The sequence below is a fragment of the Balearica regulorum genome, chromosome 2 (assembly GCF_011004875.1).
Source record: "Balearica regulorum gibbericeps isolate bBalReg1 chromosome 2, bBalReg1.pri, whole genome shotgun sequence".
NCBI lineage: Eukaryota > Metazoa > Chordata > Aves > Gruiformes > Gruidae > Balearica > Balearica regulorum.
This window is the reverse complement of record NC_046185.1, coordinates 25,990,065-26,016,557: the sequence shown is the minus strand read 5'-3', so window position 1 is coordinate 26,016,557 and position 26,493 is coordinate 25,990,065. Positions and strand designations below refer to the sequence as shown.

At 39.4% G+C, this 26,493-nt stretch overlaps 1 protein-coding gene across 2 annotated transcripts; it reads left to right on the top strand.

Annotated features, from left to right (window-relative positions):
• Positions 1-26,424, top strand: INTS8 (integrator complex subunit 8). 2 transcript variants are annotated; one of them, XM_075743686.1, is made up of 27 exons: positions 1-240; positions 1,778-1,952; positions 5,496-5,636; positions 6,067-6,138; positions 7,271-7,322; positions 8,346-8,528; positions 9,002-9,109; positions 9,820-9,975; positions 10,444-10,544; positions 11,968-12,109; positions 13,295-13,365; positions 13,503-13,678; positions 14,449-14,582; positions 15,206-15,316; positions 15,940-16,141; positions 16,700-16,821; positions 17,829-18,013; positions 19,456-19,489; positions 20,194-20,250; positions 20,334-20,395; positions 21,463-21,581; positions 23,268-23,371; positions 24,861-24,911; positions 25,613-25,686; positions 25,766-25,830; positions 25,935-25,978; positions 26,218-26,424. In XM_075743686.1, exons 1-27 carry the CDS (start codon positions 111-113, stop codon positions 26,332-26,334), a joined length of 2,988 nt encoding a protein of 995 aa, XP_075599801.1. In that variant the 5' UTR covers positions 1-110; the 3' UTR covers positions 26,335-26,424. The 2 variants fall into 2 exon arrangements, 1 of the variants encoding a protein (XP_075599801.1); XR_012833755.1 differs by lacking the exons at positions 21,463-21,581; positions 25,766-25,830; positions 25,935-25,978; positions 26,218-26,424.
• The last annotated feature ends 69 nt before the right edge of the window (positions 26,425-26,493 follow it).

Genomic DNA, 26,493 nt, shown 5'->3' with positions numbered 1-26,493 from the left:
GGGTGGTGGCTGGCGGCCATCTTGTTCCCCCTGCCAGCTCCTCCGGGGGAGGGAGCGATTTGCGCGGCCGCCGGTGTTTAGCGGGGCTGCCTTCGGGGCAAGCGGCAGCGATGAGTGCGGAAGCGGCGGACCGGGAAGCCGCCACGTCCAGCCGGCCTTGCACGCCGCCGCAGACGTCCTGGTTCGAGTTCCTGCTGGAGGAGGCGCTGCTGGAGCAGCACCTGCAGAAGCCCTCTCCCGGTGCGTGTGGCGCGGCCCTGCTGGCGGCCACCTGCCCTCGGCTTTGCACGCGGCCTGGCGTTGCTCCCCGGCTCCTCGCTGGCCCTGGGAGCGAACCGCTGTCTCGTTTCCTTACGGGCTCCTTTCCTCACCGCTGCGGCCTGCAGCTCGGCCGCTGCCTCCGCCTTCCCGGGGCCTGCTGCTGGCGCCGCCTCCCGCCCGCTGGCTTCCCCCTTGGGGAGGAGGTGCCGCGGGGCTTTGCTACCTCGGCGCTGGTTACGCGGTGGCAAACAAGCCCCCGCCCGAAGGGCAGCTCTGGGCGCGGAGGGGCCGCCGGAGGGCTTGTGAGGAGGAGTCCGCTGCCGGGGGTTGTGCGCTGTGGTACTGTGGGTCTAGTGGGGGGGCTGCGGGGGGCGAGGCAGGGACGTCAGGCCCAGGGGTCGTGCAGCCACGGCTGGGCAGCGCTAGTTAACGCAACCAGCAACGTGTTTTTCTCATGTTACATGAAATTTCTTATTTAATTACTTCATTTTTCCATTTTCCTGTGTGGTAGATCACTCCTCATTTTGCATATGTGAATTTTCTTTGCGGAAATGTTACAAGTTGTTTGTTTTTACAGTGCAAAGTGCTGTTTGTAAAAATCATTACAATTTGCAGCTGGTCTTCTCTCATTAAAGTCTTGCTAGTGCCTGGTACTAGAGTCCTGCTAAAGGTTCGGTGCTGAAATTGCTTTGTCTTCTTAGACCTGGAATGAATAGAAATCTAGTCTGATGGCTTATAAGAAAGTGACCATATTTAACCGTAGCTGATCTTTTGATGATCAGAAGTGAGAATTGTTTTTTTTCACTACCTGAATTCTACAAGCAGGTGGAAGAAACAAGAGAACCTAGGGCAGTATTGCTTCTACAAAAAGTAAATTTAAGCATAGTCAGGCTATATCTCTGTGCTTAGATCTTATACTGCTATTTTGCAATTAAAATAATGATTAATACTAGTCTTATGTTTCACAAAGTTCAGTGAGTGTGTAATAGTTATGATTTGGCTTCAGTTTTTCTAAGCAGCTCAAAGATAATGGAGAGACTGTCTTATTGTAAGGGAGAGATTTGGTTGGGGTTTTTTTGTTGTTTTTTTTTTTTTTTTTTAAACCAGTCTAAAACTATCTTCTAAATGTATTCAGAAGTACCAGCAGTTGCTTGTAAATATATTTTAAAATACAGAAGAGAATTACAACTAGGTATGTATTTTTAAAACAGCTGAGTTGTGATTTCAATAGGCGGCATTTATTTTTCTGTAGATGTAAGTACTGAAACGTAATTATTACAAAATAGTAAAAATAAGTGTATGAGAGTGTGATTACCATGGTCAAGTAAACTTGAAGGTTAAACAAAGATGTTATTAGTCTGATTTGAGTCAGCATAAGGAAGATGTCCTTTGGAATTAGAATCTGTGAGGTTACAATGTCAGCTGTATAAATGACAATAAGATCCTTTTCATAGCTACACCAAAAATTAATTTCTGGACTTATGAAGAATTTGAAGAGTGACTGTGTCTTTTGCAGATCCGCCACCTGTACAGCTGATTGTTCAGTTCTTGGAACAAGCTTCAAAACCGTCAGTGAATGAACAGAACCAAGTTCAGCCACCACCTGATAACAAAAGAAACCGCATTTTAAAACTTCTTGCTCTTAAAGTTGCTGCTCATCTGAAGTGGGATTTGGATGTATTAGAGAAAAGGTATAGTCTGTACATCTTCATGTTGAAATTACTAAACTGACGTGGCTTGAGATCTTTATTTTAACAAACGGAAATCTGTTTTGCTCCCTCTTCTGACAGTATCTTTCTTACATTGAGTCCTGAGTGTGGCAACTGAAATCAAGTTCAGTTTCATCTGTGAGTTAGAAAAGGGTTTTCATAAAGGCAATGCCTCTCAGCAAATCAATACCATTCATAATTTAGAGAGGAAGAATAGTGGGTCTTAGGCAATAAGATGTGCACATTTAAACTGCATAAAGATGAATTTTAGGTTACAAAATTTGAATTTTAGTGACAAAACTAGCTTAAGCTTCCCTTAAGTTAAGGTTGAAGTTGGAGGTCTTGCTCCAGTTTTGTTGATGTAAAGCACTCTGTTTATCTGTGACCTAGATCACTGAACTGAGTATGATTGAAACAGACAAACTCTACCTTTGCATTTTTTCCTTTCAATTTTTTTAACCCAAATAATTTCAGCTACTGAATGATCTGATGAGGTATAACAGTTAGGAACTTGTTTACTCTGGCAGTACTAAGCACATCAGGGAACTGCACTTTAGCAGTGTAAAATCAGTGGGACAATGCTTGCCCCAGTTGTAACTTTCATAGAATTGTTTAGGTTGGAAAGAATCTTTAAGATCATAGAGTCCGACTGTTCACCCAGCACTGCCAAGTCCACCACTATGTTCCTAAGCACCACATCTACACGGCTTTTTAAATACCTCCAGGGATGGTGACTCCACCATTTCCCTGGGCAGCCTGTTCCAATCATTGACAGCCCTTTTGGTGAAGACATTTTCCCTAATATCCAACCTAAACCTCCCTTAGCACAACTTGAGGCCGTTTCCTCTTGTCCTATTGCTTGTTACTTGGGAGAAGAGACCAACACCCACCTCATTACAACCTCCTTTCAGGTAGCTGTAGAGAGCAATCAGGTCTCCCCTCAGCCTCCTCTTCTCCAGGCTAAACAACCCCAGTTCCCTCAGCTGCTCCTCATAAGACTTGTGCTCTAGACCCTTCACCAGCTTCATTGCCTTTCTCTGGACATGCTCCAGCGCCTCAATGTCTTTCTTGGAGTGAGGGGCCCAAAACTGAACACAGCACTCGAGGGGCAGCCTCACCAGTGCCATGTCCAGGGGGTCAATCACTTCACTAGTCCTGCTGGCCACAGTGTTTCTGATACAAGCCACGACACTGTTGGTCATCTTGGCCACCTGGGCACACTGCTGGCTCATATTCAGCCAGCTGTTGACCAACACCCCCAGGTCCTTTTGCTCTAGGCAGCTTTCCAGCCACTCTTCCCCAAGTCTGTAGCGTTTCATGGGGTTGTCGTGACCCAAGTACAGGACCCAACACTTGGCATTTTTGAACCTCATACAGTTGGCCTTGGCCCATCAATCCAGCCTGTCCAGATCCCTCTGCAGAGCCTTCCTACCCTCCAGCAGATCAACACTCCTGCCCAGCTTGGTGTTGTCTGAAACTTACTGAGGGTGCAGTCAATCCCCTTGTCCAGATCATTGATAAAGATATTAAAACATTTGGCTTGCAGACATCTTGGAAGAAGAAAGTTCTTCATTAAATAAAAGCTCCATTGACTCTGAGTGTGTTAAAATTTAAAAAAAAAACCACCACCATGCTATATTTTCTTATTTCTTTTGAGTTGATCTGAAAATCGTGTATTCTTTATGATGTTATAAAGAGATTTTTGAATTTCAGACATATTTTGAAAAAACTATTCCTTCAAATTACTAGTATGGCTTGTTTCTTCCTGTATGCTTTTATTTGTATTTCTCACTTGTATTATACTTTCGGGTTTTTTATAATGTTGTATTTCTCACTTGTACTATAATAATTTTTTTATAATGAGCCATAAAAACGGTTTGGAATGAGATGTTCTTGGTTTTTATCTATGAAGTTATCTTGCTCTCCATCTCCCCACAATAATATTTTTGTCATCTGTTAAGCTATGTGATATTTGTCTGCCTTAGTGAAATGTTGTGAGGTGGGATTATGACTTGCCACAGTACCTTTGCAAGATACTGCACAACTGCAGAGAATGAACCGAAATCTTTATTGTGGTTAGTTGCGCAAATACTGTGTGGACAAAAGTATCTGGTATACAATAGAGGTTTTTGTATGTACTTTAGTTGTGAAAGCAGATGTATGTGAATGTGTACAAGAGGGCTTTTTTTTTTTTCTTTAAGGCTGTTTCCCTTCTTGCAGAGGAAATTTATACTGACATTTATTCATGTGGTGTTTTGTCAATTAGTACCTTCTTAAAATGCAGGTATAATCCTGATTCAAAAATCAGCCCTACTATATGACGGTATTGGTCTGATTCTGGGTTTTGATTGTTCTGTCCATCTATGATGTTTTTGTTGAGAACCAATCTGAAGTCATTTCAACTACTAATTTAGCATCTCTAGGTGGTAGTTGGAGTTCTTGTTCTGTTAGCTCCTGAAGCCCAAGATTATTTTTAATTAAGAAACATGTTTGTTTGTTAACTGATTATACCCAGAGGTTCAGTCATGGTAGGTGAAAAGGAATAAAATAACAACTTGAGCCCAGCTTTTTTTCTAAAACTCCTGCTGTTTATAAGCAGTTGAATGATGTTCTACTCTTGCCAATGTAAACAAGATTCCCGGTCCTCACGTAGTAAAAACAGTATTTGTTAGTTTAAAATGATAGTTTGATGACAGACCCGGAGTCTGATATTACACAAAACCTAAAATTTGTTAAACAGGAATTCTGCCTCTAGTAGCTAAAAGTGTAGTTTCACTGGTTGTTTTCAGTGCTAGTTGCAAAGAATGCAAATTTTTCACAAGATCAAAGGTACTTTGGCAGTAGCTGATCACTTCTCATTTCAAAAAATGTCTAAATAGCAGTAGTGTTTCAGTTGTGTTAAATTATACCTGAAAAGTTTGCAGTGATGCAGTCTAGCCTGCATGCCTTCTTATTTTATCAAGGCAGGTTTTGTATGTATGTTTTATGTAATACAGCTTACAGTGCTCTACAGTGTTCTATTCCTGTTCCTAATCTTAACTTTCACTGTTTGCTAATGGATGCTGCAGAAAGGGAGATAAGCCATAATAGCACAGAGAAATACTCCCTTTGCGTGAGTGAAATTCCGTTTGCAATGGAAAGGTGGTTGTTTACTTTCTGGAAGTCTGATCTGGGAATACTTTGAAAAGAGTTTCTTATTAGTTGGAGCCTGCTGTCATAGGTGACTGGGTTATTCTGGGGATGTGTCTGTGTGGACTAATGCAGCAGTGCATTGTAGTAGTTCGGCTGTCAGGGCAACCTTCAACTTTGGCTTAATTTATGCTGCTAATACTGGCAGCTGCTTTATATACCTGATCTAGAATGCTATCTGATACAGAGCATTTCATTATGCTAAATAAACATACTACCCTTACTTCCATGGGATGTTAAGTAATAATAGAGTACTTAATAGTAGTGTATATTATTGAAACATTCCAGAAGTAGAATTACTATATAAAATATCTGATTCTCTTTTTTTTTTAATAGTTTGTCTGTTCCTGTGTTGAACATGCTACTGAATGAACTTCTGTGTATCAGCAAAGTTCCCCCAGGAACTAAACATGTGGATGTAGACCTGTCCAGTTTACCCCCAACCACTGCAATGGCAATACTACTCTACAACAGATGGTAAACTACTTTAAGGCAATAATCTTAAAATCATGATAGAACAAAGCAATATTTTCTTCTGTCTATATACTTGAACATAGAAGGAAAAAGAATCTCAAATTAATACTAATTTTGTGATCTGTAGGTAGGTTATAGTGAGGGGCTGAGTCTGAAAAGCTATTCTACAACTGGTTTTGTTCCCTAAAAAAATAGTCAAGGTAGTGGTTTGAACTGTCAAGAACTGTTATCTTATAAAGATAAAAATCTTTCTGTCTTTTAGCTTTTTATGGACATAAGAGCATTTCTTCAATACTAGATGTGCTCTTGAGAAGATGTATTCTAATGGGATAATGTATCTGAAATGATAAACTGGTATTTTTAAGAGGCATGTAATCTGCTTATTACATTTCTGAGGCTAATACCATTCTTTGCTTATTTTTCCCCTATGTAGGGCCATAAGGACCATCGTTCAAAGTAGTTTTCCTGTAAAGCAAGCGAAACCTGGCCCACCTCAGTTAAATGTGTAAGTTACAGGCATAATTCATTTGAACTTCGTGTGTATTTTGTAATCGGAAAATTAATTTCTAAGTGTATTAAATAATGTTAATAACATACAGTTGCTTAAAATGGCTAATTGTAGCATAGAGAACTTGCATTTATTTCAAGTATATTCTTATTATCCTGTCAGGCATGCTTGATACAGACTTTTTTTTCTGTCATTCCACTCTTTTAATACGTTATAATCTCTGTGACTTTGTAGAGGCATGAAAAATCATGGGAGAAAGGGAGACGGCAATTTGCCTAGGCAGAATGTTTATTTTCTAGTTTAAACAGGGTATGTTTCTTGCATCCTGTTTTAACTTACAGTAGCTTACTTAATAACAGTTGGTTTATTACAGCAATTTGCCAGGTTATGTATGAAGTAATAATGAAGTATTTTTGTTTGCTTCGTTAGGCAATAAATTGTAATTTAAAGTCAGTATTCATTTTGCATTCCAAAAATTATGTGGCTTTAGTTACAACCTGTCTTTGGAATTGACTTTTATGTTATAAATTTCTCTGATAAAGCTGTGAGTATCTTAGTGGAACTTTTCATGTGTTTTATGTTAATTTTATACTCTAGTATTTGGCCATACTTGTTTGAGAGTCTGTTAAATATGTTGATTAAAAATAATACTACTGCTCCTCCTTTTACTATAAATCTTGTATTGTCCTATATGTTTCAGAGTCTGTTCTTGAATAAAGAAATTCTGTATGGGGCAAAAATTTAAAAATACTTTTTATTTTTACGTAAAGACATTAACACGCTTCTGCCCTGACACATGCTCAGGAAGATTTAAATAGTGTAGCTTAAAGAAACTTAAGGCTGTGAAGCTGATTTCTTTATGACAGTTTAGCTACTATTAACAATCTGATTTTTTTTTTAAAGAACAAAGCAATTAAAACATTCTCATCCAAAACTACCTTTTCATAATATAATTCTGTTTTTCAGATACTGGTAGGTAAGAACAGTCAGTGATCCTGCATAATGATGTTTAAAATGTAATTAAGCAAGACTTACTGTGAATGGATTGTTGTGATCTAGAATATGAAGTAAAGTAACATGCAAGTTTGCTTTATAATTGACATCTTGACCTCTTCTCTGTATTTTCCAGGATGAACCAGATACAGCAAGAAAAGGAACTAACTGAAAATATTTTGAAAGTGGTGAGGCTTTTTTCCCCCATCTTATTTTTGCTTGAATTGACGTGTAAATATGAATGGACAGGAAATAAACAGTTGCATTACGGTTTTGTTGGATTCAGTGCCTTTGGATTCTATTTGCCACTTTATAGTATTTGCTACAGTTCTGCTGTGTGCATTTTGGACAGTGTTGTCTCTGCACTGCACGTAGTATGGAATTTGTTTTGTGATTGAAGTGTTCTTTCATCAGCCCATCCGTGGAATCATATGAATTGAGCAAGTCTCTACACAATCAGTATGTAATTAGTAATTAAGACCATACCATGCTTGAGCTGCAAAATCATATGGCAGCGAAAGTCAACACTTAAAATGTTTGGTTTTTTTTTTTTTTAAAGTATTTAGTGGCTGAGTATTTTCTGTACATGGCTTTCAACAGAATGCTAGTTATGCCTAAAGAATTTCCCTTTGAGAGCAGCAAGAAAGAGGAAGAATAAACCCCCTACTTCCATAAGTAGCCTAGTTCATTTTCCTACTCTTGTACTACTTGGAATCAGTTAAAGAATTTGTATTACACATTTTCTACATTTTTTTTTTACTTTTTCATATTTTTTCAAATAGATAAGCATGAATGATGTTTAACTGTTCTACCAATTCATCAAAATTTTTGAAAAAATCTTGATGTTCACATAGAAGCTGGTTTTGTTTCAGCTATGAAATAACTTAAAATTTACAATTTGACTGTTGTATAACTTAATGCTCCAAAAATGGACAAAAAGGTGTAGGTGAAACAGAGAAATGTTTTGTTTCAGTTGGAAGTTAGGGTTTGATCCTGTTTCTCTGAATACCTGAAACTGAAGTAGAAGTCACAAATTTCTTTATTGTACGAGAAATATAGGAGCAGATTCTACATAGCAATAACACAGGGGTAAAGGACGTGGTTTTTTACTATCCTTTTACTGTACTGTTACATTTCTAGTGTTAATTTAAACCCAAAGCTAAACTCAAACCCAAAAGGTTAATTTTTTCAATGCATTTGAACTATTACAGCTGAAAGAGCAGGCCGCTGATTCCATCCTGGTCCTAGAAGGAGCACTTAAATTAAACAAAGATCTTTATGTCCACACTATAAGAACTCTGGATTTATTAGCCATGGAGCCTAGTATGGTGAATGGAGAAACAGAGAGTTCCACAGCTGGACTGAAAATCAGTGCAGAGGAGATACAGTGTCAGGTAGCTCACATTCTATGCTAAAGCTTTCAGTTTATATTTTTCTTTAGACAAAGTGTTAAGTAATGTTTGAGATAAACTGCAGTATTTTTCTGTTAGTATTTCCTGTGTTCTTTTTTTAATGCAATGAGATATTTACTTCATTTTTACACTATTAGAACTTTTTTCAACACTGTAAATGCTGCTGCTTCCCCTCACCCCTAACCCCTCGCTTTCCCCACACCTCTGGAGTAAACCATCATATGGCAAGGACAGCTTATTGCAGCGTTCTTAACGATGATGTGGAAATCCTTCTGTAATTTTGTACTGCCTGTGCAGAATTACTCATACTGAGATCACAGTTAAAGAGGAAACAATTAAAGTACGTGGGGAAAGGTATGCAATGTATGTCAGTACATTAGATAAAAATAGGAATAAAGTACGTGTAAAGTTTGAGCTGAAATACTTAATCTTGACTTTAAATGTGCTATTTGCAGGTTTGCTATGACTTGGGTGCAATCTATTTTCAACAAGGATCTACAAATGCAGCTGTTCATGAAAATGCTAAAGAAAAGTTTTTCAAAACAAAGGAGTTGATTGCGAAGGTGAGTTTCATTAGCATGTGTGTTCAACTCTACTCAAAAAACTTGTCTGAATTATTGCTTCCTTCTTTAGCAATTTAATAACTGTTAATGGAACACATGGTCTTTAAAGAAACTTCATGGGATTTTGACAGCAATTTTTGTGTTTTCACTTTGCGCTTTGTTTGAAATGATATTAATCGGCTGCAATATATCACTGCTTTGTTCTACATTTTGTAATGACTATTATCTTACACAAATCATATTGGTGAACAAAATGCAAGAATAGTATCTCCAGTGCTAATATTGACTGAACAGTACGTTCTGTGTCCGTTGTGGTATTTTGATCGTAGCAATGTGTTTTTGAGGAAGGTAACCATACAGCACTTCCTATTCTTTTTTTTTTAATTTAATTTTCCCTTGGAGATCTATGGCCTTACCTTTTAAAAAAATACAATGTTTTCATTTACAGCTAAGGTATGCTTCCCTTTTTGTTTTGCTTCATATTTATATTCCCAAAACTGCAAAAGTAAAATTTTTATTTAAATAAACAACACCTGATCTAAGCTGTAAAGAGCACATATGAAAGTGTGCTATGAAAAAAGAAGTGTGTACACACACATTCTTTTGTTCTTTTGCTGTTACTTGGGGAAACTGAGTTTCTGATTGTGTTTCTGAATTAAGCTTATGTTTCATAATATTTTGGCCACTGAGATTTGATTAACTCTTTTCAGAATGGTTCATCATCGCCTCATTTTACCATCGATGAGGAACGGTTAGCTGGGTACTGTCAAGCTTGTGGAGTTCTTACTTCATCTTCTGATGATGCATCTCAACAGGCAACTCCTTATAGTCAAATCCACAGCTGTATGAAATCTGGCAACTATCAGGTAGGGTGCTTAAATAAATGCACATGTATTTGAGGGTTTCTTTATCATTCCATGTGGATGATTCCACCTGAACTGATTGGGATTTTAATAAATTAACATACTGGTTTAGAACACAAGTATATAGGAATATAACATATTCTGATACATATTAGATTAAAATACCTTGGATTCCATACAATGTAAATAATTCCTACTAGCTGATGTGTGAAATTTTCAGATAGAATCTAATTCTTTGGGTTTCAGGGAATGTTGCTGCTGAGATGTGCAAGTTTGGGTTTTTTCAATTGATTCTCTGATGCTAGAGGACTGTTTTATTGTTTGGTCCGTTTCTGGTTGTTTAATGAGTTCTGGTGTTACATACAGGTGCAAGCTGCTTCTATTAGCATGATCTTTTTTAGCAGAAAAAAATTATTTTATCTGTATCTTTCGCATTATCTATTGACTATTCCAACTGTGTTTGTGTTACAGGACGTAGTGAAGATATTCCTTGAAGATAATCTAACCCTCAGTTTACCTGTTCAGTTCAGGCAATCGGTGCTGAGAGAGCTCTTCCAAAAAGCTCAACAGGGGTGAGACATCAAATAATGATCTGTTCAATGATGATGAAAAGCAATTTTCATGAGTTTTATGTTTTTCATGGAAAGTGTACAAAATCTTTTAACAGCGGATTACTTGCATCTAAGAAACTTCAGCCTTTATTTCTGTTAGCAATAGTCTAAACTCTATCTTCCAACTAAGGAGTTACATTGGGATGTTATCTCACTGGTCATAGATGGGGGAAAATTTAATGAGTATTAACACCACTTTATTTTTTTTTGTTTGTTTGTTTTTTAATTTATGTAAGAGTCATAATTGATCATATGTATGTATATATATAAAATTTATAACTAAGTTAATGCCTCTTTAGAGGTCTTCTAAAACTTGAAGTCAAAGCTGGTCAGGCTAACCATACTAAGCGGTAATATTGTAGGAAATTTGTACTTTGTTAGAAACACTGGCAGCGTAGTGATCTGTGAGGAGGAGCCTTGTGCACTGCTGAACTAGCCCTGGGCTGAAGGATTAGTATGGTACGTTTATAATGAGAAAAAATGTATATAATAAGCAGAGAGAATTAGGCACATTATAAGGGTAGCATGTGGATGACTCAACTGAGAAATGCTGAGCATGTGGCCACATCCAAAATTCAACCTTCTGTGGAGCTTAGGCACTTGAATCAGGGCTATATGGAAAGCATCTCCATATGAACATGATGATAATAATTCTTCTCCGAAGGGAAGATGCCTACAGGTATTTCAGTTGAAGTGAGAGGGGCTCAGTTTCACAAACGCATGTATGAGGAAAAAGTAATATGGATAGTGACAGCCTCTTGTGTAAGAGCTTAGTAGTTACTGAATTCAGCTTTCACTTCAGCCAGAGAGGAGTCAAATAACCATCTCTTAGAAGAGGATCTTGGAGGCTGTAGCATAGCACTGCGTAGGGGCGTTTTCATCTCTGATGTGGCTGATACGGAGCACCTTCAGTGATGAGTACTAGGCAGAGGAGGATGGAGGAGCATGACTTTAAGGCGCACAGAGAAGGGTTAGGAGAAGGAAGCCATTCTGGTTATTTGTTTTGATTTTTGTCCAAGAGTTGTGTAATCTGAGATGTGTAAATACTCCTGAAGTCTTTTGGGCTCTCAGTCATGCTCAGGGCATGCTCGCCAAGAGGCGATGCACCTTTGTGTCAGTAGCACTGCTCTAATTGGAGTTCCAGTGGTGCTCAGACTGAATGAAGTCTGTGTGTGAAACAGAGCTGTGGGCAGAGAGGGAATTTTCTTTTTTTAAAAAAAATGAGGTCCTGAGTAAACTTAAGTAGATCCTGAGTAAAGTTTTTTTCAGAGTGCAGTCTTGGACACAAGCACATGCTCCAAACTTGGCAACTGGAGCTTTGCTGTGATATCAACTCTGTGTTTGTCAGAGAAGTTCTGTGATCTTTGGTTTTGTATTCATGCAGGAATGATGCTTTGGATGAAGTTTGTTTCAAAGTCTGTGTATGCAACACAGTCTGCGATGTATTGCAGGGTCGAACAATTGATATTCAGTTTTGTCAGCTCTTCCTGAAACCCAGCAAAGAGAAAATAGACTTCCTCCTTGAGGTAAGAAATTATCTGAAATGAGAAGGGGAAATAGTATTTAGTGAGCTATCTCTTTCCCCATATAACCAAATTATTGTTGCAAGTCATGCTCAAATTTTTGAAGCAAGAGAAATATGCTTTCTGCAGTAATTTCTTTAGCTTTATTCAACTTCTTTGCAGTTAGTGCAGTTACACTCTATGTAATCAGTCTTGCATCTATGTTTGTAGCTCTGTTTCCATCTGTTGGGGAGGAACCAGTGTTGACCTGTTGCATCAGCATGAATTTGAAATTGTTGCGATTCCTGACATCATTAAATTATATAGAAATATTGTTGAATATTTGTTTTCAAGGAACAAAGAAACAAATTTTCCAAGACAGAGATATATATTAGAAAAAGAAGTATCTGTTGAGGAGGACCACTTTCCCTTACCAGCATTGTTGTAAAAGTTAGCATGTTGTGAAATGATTCTGAGTTACTGTATGTGTGAGACTTAAACTGTTGCCCTCAATGAAACTTTTTAGGAAACTGTTACTGCTCAGCTCAAACTAAACTTAACTCTTTGTGTTGCTTTGCTGTTATTTTTGTAGCATCTTTGCTTAATTTGAGCCTTGTCTTTTGTTTGTCTCTTCAAGCACATGGCAAAAATTGACTGACAGTACTCCATGAAGAGCAAGCAAAAGCTGTTCCATCAGCTGCTCATATTAGGACTTCAATGTTTCTCAAATCATTTCTTGCAAGCTGGCAATTAAATGCAACTAGTTACTTTTCAACTACTGCATTCTGGTTTTTTAACTGTTAGTCCTACTGAATCTTAGGGTTTTGCACTTAGAAATGCTGGTTCATTTTTAAAGTCATGTGAAAGAACTTTGTTCTCATGTACTTAATGATCTTGTGAGGCTGGCTGATACTGTGGCACTCAGCATAAGCCCCCCTGAATATCAGATGATAGGAAAATGGAATGTGACTCATGTCTGGGGGAAGATCACAGTTGTCTGAAACAGCCTGTCTTGTGTACAGGTTCAAGGAAACTCTGATCCATCTGTGATGGCTACAGTGTTTATCAGATAACTTTGTTGCCTCCCTTGAGAGAGGGGGTTACTGTCTGATACTAATTGGAAGTCACAAAACTGGGCAGTAACAATGTAACTTAAACATCTTAAGAGTTCTAGGGGGCTGCTTAATTATTTACTGCTTTCTTTCCCAGGTTTGTTCAAGATCGATAAACTTGGAAAATGCCTCTGAAGCACTGAAGAGAAAAATGGCAGCATTTCTCAAGTATGTACCTGTATTAAATAACATGAATTTACACTTTATAAGGAATGTAATACAGCACAATAAATGTTTTGAGAACTTATAACTGGAAAAATAAGCAGCTTCTTCCTGTTCATGTATTAACTTTTTTATTTGTTTAGAAACTTGTGTTTGGGTTTGGAAGATCTTCAGCTTGTCTTCATGATTTCGTCTCATGAGCTGTTCATAAAACTGCTGAAAGATGATGAACGGAAGCTGCTCATTGATCAAATGCGGAAGAGATCTCCTCGAATCAACCTGTGCACAAAACCTGTGACTTCTTTTTATGATATCCCTGGTAATTTTCACAGCATTTCCATTAACTTATGCAGGCAGTTACCTGTTTCCATCCTTGAGGTTCTTATGTGCAGCTCTGTTCTCAGAAAAAGTTTAGAGAAAATGTTTGCAGAGAGAATACTTCCCGGTTTTAGTTGGTGAATGTCCTAGTTGTTCAAGAAGATGACTGTTATTTACTTGTATCTCATATAAAAGATATGCTCAAATGAATGTGTCCTAGCTGACCAAGTGAAAGAGAGGTGTGGCCGTTGGTTTAAATCTGGCTGTGTAATGAACCGGATCGGGGTACCATCTGGATGAAGTTTTAAACCTACCAAATTGAAACACAGATCTTTTTGGCCAGTTCACTTCCCAGATATAGTTGGCTGGCTGTGCAGCTGCACAAGTCAAAGCTAGCATAAGAGGTGCCACATGGTGACTGGAGCTGGAAAGAACTTACCTTTTCAGCTCTAATACCGAGTCTTGCATTGACTTAAGCCATTGTGAAAATGTATATTCTTTTTGTGCAGATCTTGAACCTGTAGCAAGGATAAGGGAATACTCAGAGCTGCTGGTGTGAGAAAAGGGGACACTGCAAGCAGCCCTTTAAGTCAGGGTGCTGGGAAGCTAGCACAAGGTGTTCATGGGAGGCCATGAAGGGGTGTAAGTGGCCTACAAAAGCATCAATGTATCTGCCGTTCTTACTGTGTTACGTTTAAAATGTTATATACTAAAGAAGTGTAAGCATCTACATTAAGAAGGAATGTGCTGGAGACCTTCCTTCTCTTCTAGCTTCAGCAAGTGTCAATATTGGCCAGCTTGAACATCAGCTCATATTGTCAGTAGATCCTTGGAGGATTCGCCAGATCTTAATTGAGTTGCATGGTATGACTTCAGAACGTCAATTCTGGACAATTTCGAATAAGGTATTTTATTTCATGTGGTCATGAGAGAGTGTAATTCAAGGTTGGTTAGGTATCATACTGCAATGAACAGTAAACATTTTGTCATAGATCCTCAACGTGGTTAATTTTTTTGTTTGTTTCTCTCTCTACATAATGGTGGTTTAATAAGAATGATGATACATGCCTGAACTCACAGTCTCTATGAAAAGTATTACAACAAAACGTATAACCTTTGCTTTAAGCAATTACTGACTATCACACGCTTTTCTTGTGAGAAAACAAATTTCTGTAGCTTTTACTTTTAGTGTTCTGACTAATTGGCAATATTATTTTAGTTTAAATTCTCGTTAAAAGCTGGGAGCAGGAGAGAGGAAGAACTTTTTTTAAATTAAGGATTTCTTGTCTTTTTTGTTTTTTCCCCTCCAGTTATTGCATATTGAGAGTATGAAGAAAGTAGGGTAGCTAGCCTATTGTACTTCTATATAAGCAATACGTTACTTCTGATTAGATGTGAAAATGAGAGTTGGCACTTAGATGTCAATCATTTTCAATATTTGTTTTTTTTTTTTTTTTTAATGTTCTAACCAGTGATGTGAACTCTAAAACCTATTTCTGTGCAAATGTCCTATGTATTTCTCTCCCAGTGGGAAGTACCAAATGTTTACGGCAATGTTATTTTAGGAATCAAAGACAATCTGACTAGGGATTTGGTCTACATCCTTATGGCAAAGGGATTACACTGCTGTGCAATTAAGGTGAGCGAGCCATCTGAAGTTACTGGTGAGTTAGTTTGGGCAGTTGAATTTTAACGAATTGAAAATACAGAAAGCTCTTTATGAGAAAAAGAATTGAAAAACTGGGAGGTGAGGGAGACATAGTAACAAGCTCCATGTCTCATATGATGGTTAAATATTTGTCTCACAGTGTGCCATCAGTAGAGCAGGGATAATGGCTTTCCAGTGAGTTGGGCCTGGAGATAACTTCATTCATACCAAGTTTTGATTATGATGTAGTAAATCACATTGCATCTAAACTCAGTGGTGATTTGACTTACTGATATGAATTGCTGTTCTTTTGGCCATTTTACATACCGAATTTATTGGAATGTTATTTTACTTGCTTTGTAATTGACAATGCTGTAGTTTGCTAAACTACAAGATAAACTTACAAGATCTGGAATTGTTGGAACTGTTAAGCTTAATAGCAAGTCTGAAGGACTCAAAAATGTAAATAGTAATTGTGAGATGCTTGAGCAGTGCTAATGATAATGGATGCTGAGGCTGGTTCAGCCAGGATAGAGCTGAACAGCACTTTAACTCTTAGTATTTTCTCGTACAAATCCATTAGGAACCTTTAACGCATATCCTCTTTATTGCAGGATTTTGTTCATGCAAAACAGCTTTTTGCCGCTTGCTTGGAGCTTGTGACAGAGTTTTCTCCAAAACTCCGTCAAGTCATGCTGAATGAAATGCTACTTTTGGACATTTACACTCATGAAGCTGGAGCTGGTGTTTCTGGAGAACGTCCTCCTTCTGATCTCATAAGCAGAGTCCGAGGGTATTTGGAAATGAGAGTACCTGGTAAGTACATTGCTGGCTTCCCTGGGACGCAGTAAAAAGCACAAAGGCTGAAAGAAAGGGGAAAAAGCCCAACTCTGTATTGTAAATCTACTCTTTAGGTATATAATTGGAAAAACAATAGTGAAGTTTGACACTAGTTGTAGTGAGTCTTTGGAGGTTTGGTTAGCTTTTAGAAGCTGGAAATGAGAACAGCAACATCCTGATGCCTCTATATTGCTGAACACTGGCGGTTTCTGTTTAGTGCCACTTAAAGGACTTGAACAGGATAAACATGTCTGCATTTTTACCTGAAAAGTTTTGCTAGTTGTTAAGGCAGTCAGTGTGGTTTCACACTGAGGGAGTAACATAGTGCTGTTGTGGTTGGAGGAAGCTGGTGTTGCTCCTAGTTTTCAGAGGTGAAGTCTCTTGTAGGGCTAAGCATCGTGTTTTTCTGTGATAGAAGATATGGAACAGAAATGGCTAGTTAGAGGGAAAGGGTTTAGCTTGTTTTCATGTAACACTGTGTTTTCTCAAAAAAAAAAAAAAAGGCAGTTAAGCAAAGAACCCCTTTTCTTCCAGATATTCCTCTTCGACAAGTTATAGCTGAAGAATGTGTTGCCTTCCTGTTAAACTGGCGTGAGAATGAGTATTTGACCATGCAAGTTCCATTGCCTCTGGTTCAAACTAATCCCTATGTGAAGGTAATGAGTGCTCAGTCTCAAAGCTTTGTCAGACTGTAATTAACTTTTTCCTGTTGAAGTCTTTTATACCTTTAAAAGCAAGTACTCTTCTGTCTCAAGAGTGTTGGGTTTTGTAGCTATAATGAACTGTGTGGTGCAGAAGACAGCAGGGCTGAGCAACGAGTGTGTTTGACGGTTGGCAAAAGACATGGAGGTTGTGCTGCAAAAACAAATAAACCAAACTGCATCTTCATCCTTGTCGACTGCCAACGGAGATTGATTCCATAAGCTGATGGAAGTCCTATAGCACTTCCATAAAAGACTGTCCTCTCACCTGGAACTCAGCCTAGATTCATGTAGGAGGTATGAGAAGTGTACAGATCTCAAGCTTCATGTGTGGCTGTTCTTCTGTTCCAAAGACACTTGGTTCCTAAATGTGCTGTAATGATTCTGTTTTTGAACCTGACACCATGTTGAATTTCTGGAGACATTCAAGCGCTGCATTTTTTGAAGCTTTACTTTCAAAATAGTTCTACAGCAATGTTTCTACTTCAGAGTCAGATATTGAAGCTGAATGCAGATCACATTACAGGACAGAGTTATTTTTGACCTGTGGTGCTTCCATTTTGAGGTTCAGCTTTTTCTGTATAGCAGAGGGTTCCAGTTTCAGTTCAGATTAATTATTATATGAAAGTTAAGGGAGTTCTAGGCAACCAGTCTTTGTAAAAACTATATTTTATGGTTTTTAGGTTTTATGCAATATAATTAAGTAGAGTGTAAAGCTTGTTTTCTGGAGCCTGTAGGAATGAAATATACCCTAAGGAACCTAATAAAGGGAAAAATCCTCTGTTGTTTAATTCTTGTTTTCCAGGGTCCACATCAATGTCCTCTGCTGCACAGTTTAGTCACATTGCTTTGTAGTTTGTAGCTTAAAATTGTGTAGCCATTTTAAATACCGATAATTCCTTTGCTGTAGTCAATATTCAGAGAAGCTGTAGTTACTGTATTTTTTCTCTTGCATTGCATAGCTGGGACAGTTGCTGGCTGCTACATGCAAAGAACTTCCAGGTCCCAAAGAAAGTAGACGGACAGCGAAAGACCTTTGGGAAGTTGTTGTACAAATCTGCAGCGTATCCAACCAGCACAAACGGGGGAACGATGGCAGAGTGAGTTTGATAAAGCACAGGGAGTCTACACTAGGTATTATGTACAGGTGTGTTTTTCCTAAATTATGTTTAAAGATTGTTTGAATTGTATATTTGACACTGTGTTCCCTTCAAGAATTGTCTGGATTCCCCTATTGGAGTGGCAGCAGCAGCTAAAGAACTCTACTGAGTGAACAATGCTCGCTGGCAGTGTTGGGTATTAGCGGTGATATGTTGACTTTCCTTTTCAGAGAGAGAAAAGGAGTGTGTAGGATTTGGGTCAACATACAGACACCAAAGCATGTGTGCCTGTGCTCCCATTATAATCAGTGTAGATCTTCCAGGAAAGGTAATGGCATCTAGAGAGCAGTTTAGCTGACCAACTGGAGATGTCTGCTTTGCATTGAATAGAATTGCTCTGCAGAGTCCTTTGACTGTATCGGTGAACTACTTAGCTCACAGTGTCTACACTTAGCTTTAGGTGTCTCAATCTAAAGCTAGATGTTATTCAGTCTTGAAATGTAATTCTCGTTCAGCTGAGCCCCTGGGAAGAGCAAAAGGAAGACAATATTGTTGACTGGAGTAATTTCACTGTCGGTTACCTAACCTCTGCTAGCCTTAGCCTTACTCTGGTTGATTGATTCAGGACTCTCTGATTTTTCCACACAGTAAATCTTTTCAGCTTGTTCTTAAGTCCAAGCTTGATTAGAAGTTGCCTATTATGGTAAATTCTGGAACAGCTTTCCATGGTAAAAAATGGGAAAAGGTGCCCTTGTCAAACTATCGACTTATTTCTTGGCCTTTCTTGAGCGAATCAGGTTAATGTGTGCCTAAAGGCCAGCTGCTTTTGTTCATGCTGCTGTGGGATGGCTGGAGGAGAGGGTATGTGCTTGCTGTGGGTTTCAGTTGTATACTCTGGCAACGAAAAGGAAGCAGTACAGATGTACTCTAGGATACTGAACCTTTTCCAATCCCTCTGATTCAAACAGTAAAGGGCAGTGACCCTGATGTAATTATGGAAAAGAAGCAATAAAATCTTTTCCAAACAGGCTATGCTTGTCTGGATTGTCTTATGGTGACAATTTCTGATGTGACATGACAAGGAAATCAATGTGCATTATAAATGATCACTGTGTACCCTCTTCTGTAAGCCTGTAGGTTATTGTTGCAATCCTGGTTTAGAGAATTACAGTATGGTTCAATCGCTTTCCCTTTTAGAGTCAATGATTGACTTAGTACCAAGTGATTTTTCATGCCTTTGATAGCTTGATGGAATAACAGATACATCTTATTTAACTTGTTTTAAACGTAAAAGTGAAACTGCATTAAAAGTCAATGACCTGCTTGAGTGTTTTCACTTACATACCCTGCATTTGTAAACTTAGAGGTGACGGAGCATTTTGGTGGGTGAAGAATTTGCTTTACTGATTCTTGTTTCCAGTGTATTAAGTTTGCATATATCCTTTGCTGTGGATGATTACTTACATGGGTATCTGTGTCCCTAATTTAGGAGTGAATTGCTGTCCTTCATCAAAAAGCTTCGGGTAAGTTGTAGTGGTCTTGAGAATGTGTTTGCAACCAGAACTTTCTTTTGGTATCATATTTTCCTGGATTTTTTTCCTGTTAAATTCAGAATATCTGATAGCTGTACAGGTGTTTTATATGGCTGAAGAACTTCTCAACTTGCTATACCTGCCATACAGCAATTGGGAATAGCTTGTAAAAAAAAAAAACCCCAGAAAAAAAGATCCTGAATCCTGACAGCAGAGATCTGTTAACATTAGGAGTATATTTTATTGCAGCTATCGTGAAGTTCATTTTATTGCAGCTATCACAAAGCAAAACATTCCTTTTGAAGGGAGAAGGAAGCTGCTACTTGCATTGTAACTAAGCAGAAGTAAGAGGAAGGGAAATTGTTTTATTATAGCTTGTGGGTTTGTAAATGCATAGAAAGATGTCATATACCTAGCTTAAGTTTAAGGCTAGGCAGTACCCGCAGAAAGATATGTAAAACCTGAGTAAAGTTTATATCCAAGGAGTTATTCAGGAAAATCTGAAGTAATTAAAGACTTCCTACAGAAACTTTCTTACAGTATTCCTGCGTTGCAGGATTCTCAACAAAATATTGCCTTCTGTCAATAGGAAATTATAATGATGTCAGAACTTCTTACATAGCTTTAAAACTTGGGGTAAAAAGTGGAGTTTTGTTAGTTCATGGGAATACTCTTTTTTTTTTTTCTCCTTACAGGAACCATTGGTTTTAACCACTATATTGTCCCTTTTTGTCAAGCTTCACAATGTTCGGGTTAGTATAGATCATAAACAACTTACTCAGTTTTCTTTAAATGTTTCTCTTTGTAATTTCTCTTATCATCTTTCTACTCTTAGGAAGATATTGTGAATGATATTGCAGCAGAGCACATTTCCATCTGGCCCTCATCCATCCCCAAGTAAGATCATTAAAAAAATAATTTATAAAATACATGTTTAAGTAATTGGTTTGGTTCCAGTTACTGTGTATTAGTTGTCCTGTGTTTAGTGTGGTTTCTGCCATGTAAGGGCATCACCAAGCCCCATTCTGTTTGCAGGCAGATTGCTCTGATTGCACAGAGGTTTTTGCTCCTGATTTAATGGCCCTGATGGAGGTGCAGGTACAAGAACCTGAGAGGTTTTTAGCTGTGTGTTTTACTGAGCTATACATAACTGTGAACTGTATAATATTTTGATACAAAATAACTAAGATTTTTTGAGGTGTGTTTAGATAATTGCCTAAATATTAAAGGACATACTGTGTGTATGGATTTGTTCTGACTAGATTGAACTGTATTTCTCCAACGAGGTTTAGAGGCTCTGTGGGACTAGAACCTTACTGGTTTAGATTCCACATATGGATCAAGAGATGACTCTCGTGAGAGTGTGTGCAATGCTTAGTGTGGTTAACCTGTCTTTAATTGGTCTGATTGAATAGTCTCATTGTTACTGATGTAGACTTCGGTGTATATTATAAGGTCAAGCAGTTTTAATTTTACTGGAATTTGGCAGTAGGGTGAGAAAAAACTTGTTTTTAAAAATGGAGATTCCACATGAGCTGGGAAAGGCCAGACCATTACCAGCCTTCCTTTCCAAGCTAGTTCCACAAGTTTCCAGAGATGCTGTCTGTGGACTTCTATGCAGATGCTGTGATAAATTTGTAGTGGTTTCAGGTGTTGTCTTCAAACTTCTTGAAACTGAGACCATATATTCGTGCATGGAACCCTTTTATGGTGTCAGCCACAGATAGTCCTGGCTTTTTGTCCAAGTCTGTGAAGGGTATAGTTGTTCTGTCAGTCAGATTTACTGTATTGAAACAATTCAACAGTAGTCTTAGTCAACACTAAGACTTTCCTGGAGTTATTTTTGCCTGACACTTAATGCAAGGTGCTTTGGACTTAAACTAGATGTGATTAAACAGACTGCTGTTTAAAAAAAACCAAAAAGATCATTTAGAAATTATTTTTCTTCCTTTTTTTTCCTGTAGTCTTCAGTCAGTGGACTTTGAAGCTGTGGCTGTTACAGTAAAAGAGCTGGTCAGCTATGCATTGACTATTAACGCAAACAACCACTTCTGGTTAATTATTCAGGCGGATATTTATTTTGGTAAGTGAAACCAATGTCTGTTGTTAGCATGTGTGTAGGGGTACCTTGCTTCTCTGAGATTTGCCTGACATAACCCTCCTTGTATTTCCTCTTTTGGAAAGAAGCTTAGGTGATATATGAGTTTAAAAGCTTTAGAAGTGATAGTGTAGGTGAATTAGTCTAAGCCCACAAAGAGACTGAGCTTTCAATGGGTTGTGCAGACTTGCTTGTAGGGTAGGGGAAACCTTAAGAGTCACTGTTAGCTTCACTTTTTTAGTGGGTGCAGTTGGTACTTACATGGTATAACTATGCAAATCCCTAATATTCGAGTCTTTTATTAAGGGAATGGAAAGTTGTGTGAGAATAGTGGTTGCTTTTTAAATGTGGAGCTCAGCTCCACTGAAGCAGAAGACGAGCAGAGTAGGGATGATCTGTATTTTATATAGGGGAGTATCTGGGACTTGTAAATGAGGCAGTATGGGCTCCTGATCTGGTGTTGGTTATTATGGGAAGCTCTTTCCTCTAGCTCTGTCCTCACTTGCCACTTTCCCAGTACTCCCCCTTGCTCCTCAGCTGAGAGCAGCCAGCAGAATTGGGACATAAAGTGTTTCACATTCTGGGCACCATGACTTGTACCCAGACAAGTATGGTACTACCTGGTGTATGTGCCAGGGAAGGATGTGGCCATAGCCATCCTCAAAGGTAGTTGGCCATTTCTGCCACTTAAATTATCTGTTGAGACCACTCTAGTGAAATGTAGCATTTAAGCCAGGTTGTTCTTTTCTGACAATAGAACAGGGTATGTGCTGTGCCTCTGCCATCGACTTGCTGGTGCTTTGGGCTATCGCGGGAGGCATGGGTGCGTGTTTCCAAATCTGGTTTTTTGGACTGGAAGGAGGTCTGTGGCGTGCAGTGAGATGTAGTGCAGAAGTCCTAGCCTGCTTCTTCCAAAGGAGACAAATTATCTAGAAGATGCTTTGTCACCCTTGGGGTGAGGGGAGGGTTCTTAATCCAGCGTTTAGCGCTGTCACCTTACACATGGGAGCGTGATTGAAGGTTATAAACTGACAGTATTTACAGCTCGTACAAAGTGGAGCAGCACCCCGGAAGGGAGGGTGTTTATGTAGGGAGCCTCAGAAGCTGGTACCTGAAAGAGCAACAGCTGAAGCATTCCTGGCACGTGTCCTCACAGCTTCTGAAACACAGACCTGACAAGCAGACCGCTCTCACCACAGAGCCCCTGAAGGCTCTCATCTTCATGTCAGTTCACTAAGAACTTACTGGGAGTAAAACTCCTGCTGAGCCACGAGAGGTGTGTGGTGGCATCAGCTGGCCCTCTCTAACTCACACTGACCAAACTCCTTCACTACTGCCCACATGCTAAGCTCAGTAAAGGCAAACTTCTTTTTCCACTCTAAGGCTGATGGATTTAAGATCAAATACCTGAAAAGTAAAAAGTAATTCTCAAAAGGCAGAACTTTGCCTGTGTTCCTTGTTTTCCTGATTGTGTAGTTTTCTGTTTATCACTGTTTTACCACCTCCTGTGTGTCTGTGCTTTTTAAACAATGATATGCAAGTCACTTTCCCAGTAGAATTCAGCTATGAGATATATGTATCTGAGTAATTCTATAAACAATTGATGTGAGTCTTAGAAATAACTGCTGTGTTTTTACTTTTAAGACCTTATTGTGTTTTTTTCCACTGCAGCAACGAATCAGTACTCAGCAGCCCTTCACTACTATCTACAGGCAGGAGCTGTATGCTCAGACTTCTTTAATAAGATGGTTCCACCAGATGTGTACACAGACCAGGTGAGGTAAAATGTACAAAAATCTCTCTTTGGATTCAGCCAGCATCCACATTCTCTGTAGACATAAAACTGCTAAACACGCACACATTCCTGTAGCCTGTACAGTTTTCTATCTTAATGCATTTAGGACTCTGAATCCTCATAGATCCCATTTTTCTTTGCTTGTTGCTCAAAGCCAACATCTGAAGCTTCTCCTTTGCTGAAGCACAGACAGCTTTTCTATTTGTTTTTAGAGACTGAGTGCGCAGAGCTGCCAGCTGGGAAAGTGCTGGTACTGGGCTCCAGTGCGGTAGTGAGCAAATGAAAACGGGAGGAGCGCGTGCATCACTGCCTGGCTCATCCCTGCGAAGTCAGGCAGCGCAGCAGCACTTGCTCTGCCTCGCTGGCGGTGCTGGAGCGCTGCCCTGGGCCTCCGCCACTGGAAACGTCCGGCTCCTGCCGTGCTTCTGGTGCTGGTTTTGCATGAATGGAGCCTGCTTGCTTCCACCCATGGTGCAGATGAGCAGAAATGTGTTGTCTAAACACTTCTGAAATATTCTCTGCTCTAGCTAACACGTTGAGGGGTAGGAGCATGGATCACATTAGTAGTGAGATCCAGACAACGTTGGCTCCTTTTCACACACATGCACACACACACGTGCAACTCTGCACTGTCAGAGTGTGCCAGAGGCATGGCACTGTAAGTAGCATGTACCTGCGTGCTTTGCAAGTTGGTGTAACAAGTGGCTTGTCACTTGCAAGTGGGCTGTGAGTGAAAACCCCTTAATAACTCTGTGTTTTGGGGGGCAATCTTCAATCCCAGCTACAGGGTGTTCTTGTGAAATCTTGCAGCCTCTTTAGCCTTTATCCAGGCATGTGTCTTGTTCATTAGGAAACCACTGTGTTAGTCACAGGCTGCGTTTCGTTAGGCAGTAGGGAATGGCTGCTTGTCATGACTGTCTGTACCCAGGGAAGGAAGTTATTTACCTACCCTGCCCCATTGCTGCTCCTTTCACGTTCCCGTTCATATGGCAAGTGAGAGCTTCGCATGCTGTCTGGGATCCTGAAAGTTGACGGCCCAATCTAAGCTGTGCCTGTACCAGGCTGCTGCGAAGCAGGAGTGTGGGCTGGGACCACCGCCATGTCACACAGCAGCACTGCTGTGTTGGCCGTGGTGGGAGAGCTTTTGTCCGTGAGCCCGCTCGCTGTGCTGTTCCCACCCAGGACAGGCCTTTTCTGTGGGCAGCAGGAGGTAACGGTGAAGCTTTTATCAGCCCACAGCTTGGCTCTTAGCAGGAACACGACGCTGTGTTCTGTAGTGCACATCATGCTCCTGTGAAGTCTCCAAACTGACAGAAGCTCAGTTGTTCAGTGGCTGTGCTAGAACCAGGGATTGTTGGGGGGGTCAGAATAGTTATTTAGCTGCCACCTTGTATTTAAAAAACATAAGCTGCTGTTCGTGTTCCATTAGTAGCACTTCAAAACTTGTGGTTTTTTTAACCATTCTGTAGGTGATAAAAAGAATGATCAAGTGTTGTTCTTTACTCAACTGTCACACACAGGTAAGAGGTGAAACATGGCATTAAGTAAAACATTAGTTTATAAATACTTTGATGTTAAAACGGGAGAAGTTTCTAAAAAGTAAAACTGAACCCAACTTTCCTTGTAAATGCAATCTGCAATAAAATAGATTGTTGCTTCTAGGACATTAAAAGGACCCAAATTAAGGAGTAAACAAACATATACTGGGAAATGTTGTAAAAAGTAGAAACAGTTAGAGGGGGGTTGTCCCGTTTTTTCTCTTAGGATATAGATTTATTATGGTTTGGGGTTTTTTTGGTAGAGTTGAGAGAGGGTACGGTATCTGTGGAATGGTATTGGGAACCCAGCCTTGTTCTTCATGATACCCACAGGTGGCCACTGTTGGTCAGTGGGATTTTTTTGTTCCCCAGGAAGTAGCAAGGATTATAAGTAGGCTCTGATTGTAGGAGCTATTAAATGCATTTAGAAACCTGGAAGCCAGGTCAGTCCCTGCATAGTTGAGTAAAACCCTTTTTTCTTCCTTTTAGCTACTACTCTTTGTTGGTATTTCAGAATGAGCTGTGTATGCTCTCGAAATTCGGGTGCTCAGAACTTGCTTGCTGTGGAAACAAGCACTTGGTGAGGTCTAGAAACAGGGTGGGATTACAGAGGCATTTTGTGGAAGATTTCAGTATTTGGGGAAGGCAGGCTGTGAAAATCACCTGTGAGCCTTTCCTTACAGGTAGCTATTTTATGCCAGTTCCTCAGAGAAGTAGACTATAAAACTGCGTTTAAGGCACTGCAGGAACAAAACAGGTAAATGTTCCAACCAAGCTTATCAATATGTACCCACAATATGTGAATGTGTTAGGTGATCTAACCTGTATTCTTTCAGTCATGATGCCATGGATTCTTACTATGAATACATCTGGGATGTCACCATCTTGGAGTATTTGACATGTATCCTTTCACTAGAAGTCCCACTGCAGAGAGCTCATACTGGATGTTCATGGCCAGAAAAAGTCTGTCTCCTACCCAAGTGTCTTTTCCTAACTCCCTCTCAGATCTCCACCACAAAAGAGGCGAGACGGACAAGCGGCAGATAGCGGTAAGTTAACGCAGGGTGCTTGGGGGGGGTGGGGGATTTTTCCTCCCTGATGCCATCTTTGAAAAGAATTGCCACTTCTGGTTTTAATTTTGTTGTGTAATTCTTAATAGAGGAGGGATGCTGATGGAAAGTTGTACTCGGATGGTTGTGGTGTGGCACAGCATTACAGAAAATACCTTGTAACAAGACAGTTTTACTAGAGTGACTGCTGCTAGTGCTGTCTCCTCTTTGGTTTTCAGATAAAAGCCATTGGGCAGACAGAGCTGAATGCCAGTAATCCTGAGGAAGTCTTGCAGCTTGCCGCACAGAGGAGAAAAAAGAAGTTTCTTCAAGCAATGGCAAAACTTTACTTCTAGGCTAATGCTGGAAGACTATTATAAAATGTGTAAAGTGAAAAAATCTTTCAAGACTTTATTTTTAAAATTCATTTAAATTTTTATACAACATTTACAGTCTAGTATCTTTCTTTATAGAAATAGATGAAATCTTATAATAAACCCCTTATTTTTACAAAC

Bases quoted from the DNA above. Each gene is read 5' to 3' on its own strand.
- INTS8 (XM_075743686.1), top strand. From the start codon at position 111: ATGAGTGCGGAAGCGGCGGACCGGGAAGCCGCCACGTCCAGCCGGCCT. The intron at 12,110-13,294 runs GTAAGAAATTAT...TTTCTTTCCCAG, and splicing joins AAATAGACTTCCTCCTTGAG to GTTTGTTCAAGATCGATAAA. The intron at 16,822-17,828 runs GTAATGAGTGCT...TGCATTGCATAG, and splicing joins AAACTAATCCCTATGTGAAG to CTGGGACAGTTGCTGGCTGC.